Genomic DNA, 6,241 nt, shown 5'->3' with positions numbered 1-6,241 from the left:
TAGGTCATTTACCACCTATCATAGCACCCTCAAGCTTGGCCTGGGTTTTAGATTAAAGAACTTTAAAAATAAAACTGGGTTGCTCTGCACTATAGAGTGTTTAAACATGGCTCTGCAAGACCCATGTGACAGCAACATAAGTCTCATTTCCAAAAACTGACTTCAGCACTTAGTGCTTATATCACTTGTAAATGAAAGTTGTCTCAGGGAGGTCCTGCAACGCTGAGTCAAGCAATGCCTAAATACCTTTAAGCACACGGGCCCCAATGTTTTGGCTTTCCCAGGGTATGGGCACTGTACCACCTTCATTTGAAATTCAAAAGCTCTTGTTTTAATCTGTATTATGTTAAAGTGTGGTTTGCTATGTAGTTCATAGCAGTGATAGCCTCTTATTTACCTGTCAGATGGGAAAGAGATCAGTGGAAAGCTGAATTACTCACCCTTTGATAACAAAAGGAATGAAGAGTCTGGTAGCACCTTAAAGACTAAGATTTATTTAGGCATAAGCTTTTGCAGGCAAAGAACCCATTTCAGATGCATCTGAAGAAGTGGGTTCTCTACCCACAAGTGTATGCCCAAATAAATCTGTTAGTCTTTAAGGTGCTACCAGACTCCTCAGTCTGTATCCACAAAAAAACCAAACACTGCTACCCCTGTGATACTTGTCACCCTATGATGTGGATTTAGAGGGCCTACTGTGCATGAGGACTAAATTGGCATGCATAGCGTTTTACAGTTCCAGCTGTGAAGTGTGGATTTATGTAGCCTTGATACAGATGCCAAGGGATTTTCTAGATGTTTGAGATTATATCTACACACTATGGCACATTCTTCACCAGAATAACCAATATTTCTTAGGCTGTGACATTTAGGCCCTAGAGCCCCTCTAGGGCCAGCCCTGTTTTATGAGATATGCCTGGATTCCTTTGCCTCATTTTCTCCTGGCTCCTGCCCCATGACTGAGCAACCCAGGTAGTGTCTAGCCAACCTGGGCTAGACTGGTGGTAGGAATTTTAAACCCACTGCCCTGTTTGCTTTTCAGAAGTGGTTACCTGAAATCCCAAGTGCAATTCTACCACAGCCATATGAGAACAAAAGTAACTTATTTCTGTTCTAAGTTTAACCAGAAACTAAAGCTTGTTTACAGGTGTGAGTAGTTGATCTAGAGCCTTAATTTTCAAGTAATTCTAGATTTGGTTCTAAGGTATATAGGGTAAGCTTCCCAGGCTTCTAAGTGTCTACACACTAATGCCAGTGGTTGCCACTACTGAGAAACAAGGCTACATATAGCATGACTAATTGCAGGCACATATTTCTACTATAGAACTGAAAGTCACCTCTTAGAAAGAACAGGTTAGACCTTCATTCAAATGCAGTGACATTTTATTTTGAAGACAGGGATATTAAACACAATCAAGTAGTATCGGAGCTGAGAAGTGATCTACATTATAGCAGTCACACACACCACCTCCAGAAATTAGTAGAGATCTAGGCACAGTGCTTACTAGTACTAGCCATTGGTGTCTTTCCTGCAGAAGGATGCTAGTACACATGAAGTCAGAAGGAAGATGGAATGAATTCGTCTTCTTCCTCAGAAGTTGAAGTTTCATGTTTCTAGGTCACAGGTCCTCCTTAGCCTTGGAGGCTGTGAGGACTTCAGCTTCCTCAGCCTCATTTTCTTGGTTTTGTGGTTCAATGGAATCTGCAGACACCTTACCAGATGGGGTGAACGGTCCCACAACCCAAGACAGAGGAGTATTCTCCATCATGTATGCCATCAGCTCATCTACATATTCCTGGGCCTTGGTCACCATCTCCTGGCTCTGGGTTAGGAGGCTGCTGGAGAGATCCTGGAAGGAATGGGCAGTGGAGAAGGAAGCATGAAGCTCTTCCATGTTGTGATACACCTGTTGCACCTTATCCTGAAAGTTGGTGGGGAGACCTTGAATGCTGGATACTAGCATCTGGCAGGCATCCTGCAGCTGCTGGATAATGCTGCGGGACATAGCCAAAGTCTCCGACTCCATCTGTTGGAGAAATAGAAGTTTAATCCTAATGTTCAAAACACAATAAGGATCAAGCTTGCCGCTGCCACCACCTCAGGTGATGTTGCAAGGTGCCAAGTTATGCTGCAAGGTACTAACGGCGGTCAAGGAGGTCTGATGGAAAGACCATTGGCACCAACAAGGTCTGCAATGGGTGTACCATGCACTCTTTCAGGAGAAATATAAAGAAACCAAATTTCCCCTTCCCTAAGAGAAGCAACTTGTGACAATGGAGGCTAACACCAGAGGCAATAAGCCATGTAAGCTAGGTCAAAACAGAGCTAAGCCAAGTTAGTTAACAGGGGTTTCACTGGTTGCAAACCCATGATCTACAATCCGTTCGCAGGCTGTGCTGAAGTTTTAAAAAAAGATGTAAAGGGACTACGCTTCTTGGGCAGACCTTGCTGGTGTGACATCACTTAGGGATGTCTAAGCAAGGAAGCCACCTATTTATTATGCTCAAAGGGAACAACTTTTTGTAATAAAACTAAGATCACCTGAGTTTATCAGCTACTTATCCAAAGATAGCCATTATTCTGAGCCTTGCAGGGTGGCCTAACCTCTCAGACCAGAGCTGCTCCCAAATGTACATACCTCTGGTTTTGCCAGATCTTTGATCTCACTGCCTTTTGTCTTTCTATTCCAGCTCACCCATATGTGATGGAACTTCTCCTGGACTTCTTGAAGAGTAACACCTTGCTTAAGGTATTCAATCTAGAAGTGGATTAAGCATATTGAGACAAACTGTTGAACTAGAATAACTGATGTGCAAATGACATGCCTTCACCCCACAGAGTGGTATGCTCAATGCATCAGGAGTAGAAGGGTCTAGTTACATAACACAACTATGAATGAGGTCTAAGCCTCATTGTACCACATTCTATACAGGTAGAATTCGAGGTGTTCCCTGCCCTGAAGGGCATCAGTTTTAAGAGGTAGTGGAGTTCCTACCAGTCCCATGGTTTGATGAAGCTGGGAAAGAGCCTCTTGGATGCTTTGACTGGTATGTCTCATCTTGTTTAGGGAATAGTGGTAGGCACGTTGGCGAAGTTTGGTTGACAGGGAACCTAAACGCACGAAGTAACTCCGACGCTCTTGTGGTTGTGCTGAAGACACTTCAGCCCCTTCCACAGATTCAGCAAGTTCAGCTAGAGGGAAGAAAGTTCAGGTTGTTCACCCTCTCAGATGGAGATTGGTAAAGGAGTACAAGCCCCCTACTGATCTGCTAAATCTTAAGCTCCCTTGTAACAAGCATTAGTCTTAGCACCTATCAAGTACCACAGACGTAGCTTCAGCCTTAAAAACAAAACAAGAACCCATGCACCACACACAGCATACTGTGATAATGAAACTGACTAATGAATAGTCATGCCCATTATTCCTTCTAGTACCACCGTCCCCACTTTTTGCTCAAATCATTTTTACATGCCCACCAACTAAAAGCTGAGACTGAGGGTTAAGATATGAAAATGCTGGAGGATGAGCCTGCATTTGGTGACAGATAAGATTGAGGAGAAGCCTAGAGAGAAGTTTGGCCCAAAGGGAGGATTACCCTAAACTTTTAAAGATAATAGACCTGTCATTCATGTGTTCTGACCTAGTTCTTCATCTGTCATGGGAAGATAGTGATCCAAAAGCTCTTCAGATTTCTCCAGCACTGCTTCCATTCCACTTATGGCCAATTGGCCCATTCTGGATTCCACAACTGTGCTCATGCTGTCAGTTACCACTGATCTGGTGGTCTTCATGCTATCCTGCACAGCCTCTTTGGTCATATCTACCATTCTGATCATGGTCTCCTTGACATCTGTCAGTCTGGAAGATGCCAGCTCGTGTGTTTCAGATGTAACCTAGAGAAGAGTGATCAAGGAAGACATTATACAGTATTCAGGGTGATAATACCCCATTGACCCAGAGATTGTGGTTGGGGAGGGGGATTACCACCTGCTCTGCCCCATAGATCCTAAATCTTCAGGGGAAGAACTGCATCTTGCTGTTAAGCACCAGACCAGAGTTATGTTTAAACACTAGCTCCTGCCTCTTGACCACTTTTAGGATGGAGTGTTCCTCTGCTGGAGGAAGCATCTCATTATTGGCACCCCTTTCATAAACACATGACAGTGTCATTTTGTCTAGGGAGAGGGTGGTGAAAGTTACCTCATCAGCAGTCTGTTGAGGGATTGGTAGACTATCCTCCACTTTGTCAGGTACTTCAGAAGTACACTCTTCTGCTGTTGTCACTATAGAAAAACCAGAGTTTAGTTTCTTAATTGGTCAATTTTGCTACTGCAATATTGACAGAAACTAGCTCACATCTGTAATGAGAGCTTCGGTTCTCCAACATGTTCAGGCAGCAATAGTTCTGGGTTGTAGGTGCTGCACACAGGGTCGGCACTACCTTTTTTTTCCGGGGGTGAGGGGAAAAAAAGCGCAGCTGCAGGGAGCATGTGGAGGGTGGTCAAGGCGGGTTGCAGGGGGGGTGAAGGGCAGCACCCGCCCGCTCCCTCCACCCATGGGCAGCCCTCCGGCCTTGGGGTGCCTCTCCTGGCTGCACATTTACTCTTGCAGTGATTCAAGACCTTCAGGGGGATTTTATTTCCCCCTTCAAGGTGGTTCCCTCCCTCTCCCCCAATTTATAAACTTATTGTAAAAAGTTCAATGAAAAATAGCATACCCCTCAATAGTTCATAGTTCCACGTTTCCTCCCATGCATCTTAATTCAGTTACCCAATCAAGATTGTTATGACTGGCATCTGAATACTTTCTCTTCCTATCTATACTGACTGCAGAATTGTCTCTTGCCCAAGTATTCTAGGCATTACTTTCCAGGCTCCCTCTCCAAGTGAGAGGTTTTTATGTTTTGAATAAAGCGCAATCATCTCACTCCAGTGTCTTACAGCTCTGAAGCTTTTTGATCAAATGTTCAAGATCCCTCTGGAAGGCACCAAGAAGTTTTCGCAATGCCTTGGCTGCGATAAGTCCAACTAACTGTTCTCATGAAGGAAGCAAGTTAGGGAGTGGCTATCGCTACTGAGCTATTGCCTGATGTTAAGAAAAGTTTAACAGTTGTAATCTGTTTGCAGTGTTGTTATAGCCATGTTGGTCCAGAGATTAGACAAGGTGGGGGAGGTAATCTTTTGTTGGACCAACTTCTGTTGGTGACAGACTAGATTTTGAGCCTCTCTAGTTGCAGAATGAGGAGATCTCATTTTGCAGTTAGGTACCTTTCAAAGGGTGTTGCTCCTTAAATGGAAAGAGCTTAACCCTAATCTCACCTCCTGGCTACAGTGAAGGTGAGTGCAGGTTCAGCAATAGTAATTAGTGTAAACAAAGCCCTTTGTTAGCCTCTAGTGGACGTTAGTTTACATGCACAGGCTACTGTATTATGCCTGTATAGTCACACCACCCCCACTGCCAGCTTCTCCCCCAGTATTGAAGGCATACTGATCTTCATGGCATACTGAGTTTTAGAGATGGAAGCTTCCTGACAGGGTGTCAAGATCCTACTGTTGAGAAATTGTACCATACAAACAGAAAGGTCTGCATATATGCTTTACTCACCCTCAGGTTCAAGTTTAGTTACAACTGGCTGTGCACTGCTAACTGCAACATTGGTTATGGACGTCACTCCCTTCTCTGCCATGTCACAGATGGACCTCACATAGGGATGGCTCTCCTTGGTGGAAGCGTAGGCAGTGGCAGCCAGATCATAGGCAGAGTTGACTAAAGGTAGGCTGGCCACCCTCCTCAAGACATTCTAGTGAGGCAAGGGACAGAACAGTGAGTCAGGGAGGCAATGTTCTATACTGGAGCTGAACCATTACTTTTTCAAGTGGTTTTACCCTTGGATGTGTTAGCCCCCAATCAAAGGATTGTTTAATGGTCAAAAATCTGAAGAGCTAAGAGGCCCAACAGCTGCTTCTGAAGTTAGAGTACTGGATCACAAGGTTAACTAAAGCAAGAAAAATTTTTAATTATAAACTAAGCTATTTTGCAGCATCTGGAAGAGCAACTGCAGAAATCTCTAGACATTGAGGTGTGCATATGTGAAGCCTGCTACCAGATAACAGCCAGCCATCTTTTGTAGTCACATGTTGAACCAGCAATGCTTAAGAGGGAGCACCTACCTGTTGCTCTTCCTCTCCAAGCTCTGGGGATGCCATAGTTGTCTCTTTTCCATTAGAAGCCATGGTATA

At 44.3% G+C, this 6,241-nt stretch overlaps 1 protein-coding gene across 1 annotated transcript; it reads right to left on the bottom strand.

The window, feature by feature from the left end:
• Positions 1 to 1,619: 1,619 nt before the first annotated feature.
• Positions 1,620 to 6,241, bottom strand: LOC135885416 (perilipin-3-like). The gene is made up of 7 exons (XM_065413104.1): positions 6,173 to 6,241; positions 5,607 to 5,802; positions 4,203 to 4,285; positions 3,643 to 3,895; positions 2,997 to 3,193; positions 2,640 to 2,759; positions 1,620 to 2,027 (listed from the first exon to the last, which is right to left on the bottom strand). The coding sequence occupies exons 1-7, from the start codon at positions 6,233 to 6,235 to the stop codon at positions 1,620 to 1,622; spliced, it is 1,320 nt and encodes a 439-aa protein (XP_065269176.1). The 5' UTR covers positions 6,236 to 6,241.

Source organism: Emys orbicularis, chromosome 1, assembly GCF_028017835.1.
Source record: "Emys orbicularis isolate rEmyOrb1 chromosome 1, rEmyOrb1.hap1, whole genome shotgun sequence".
NCBI lineage: Eukaryota > Metazoa > Chordata > Testudines > Emydidae > Emys > Emys orbicularis.
The sequence above is the reverse complement of the archived record's forward strand: the minus strand, read 5'-3'. Positions and strand labels throughout refer to the sequence as shown.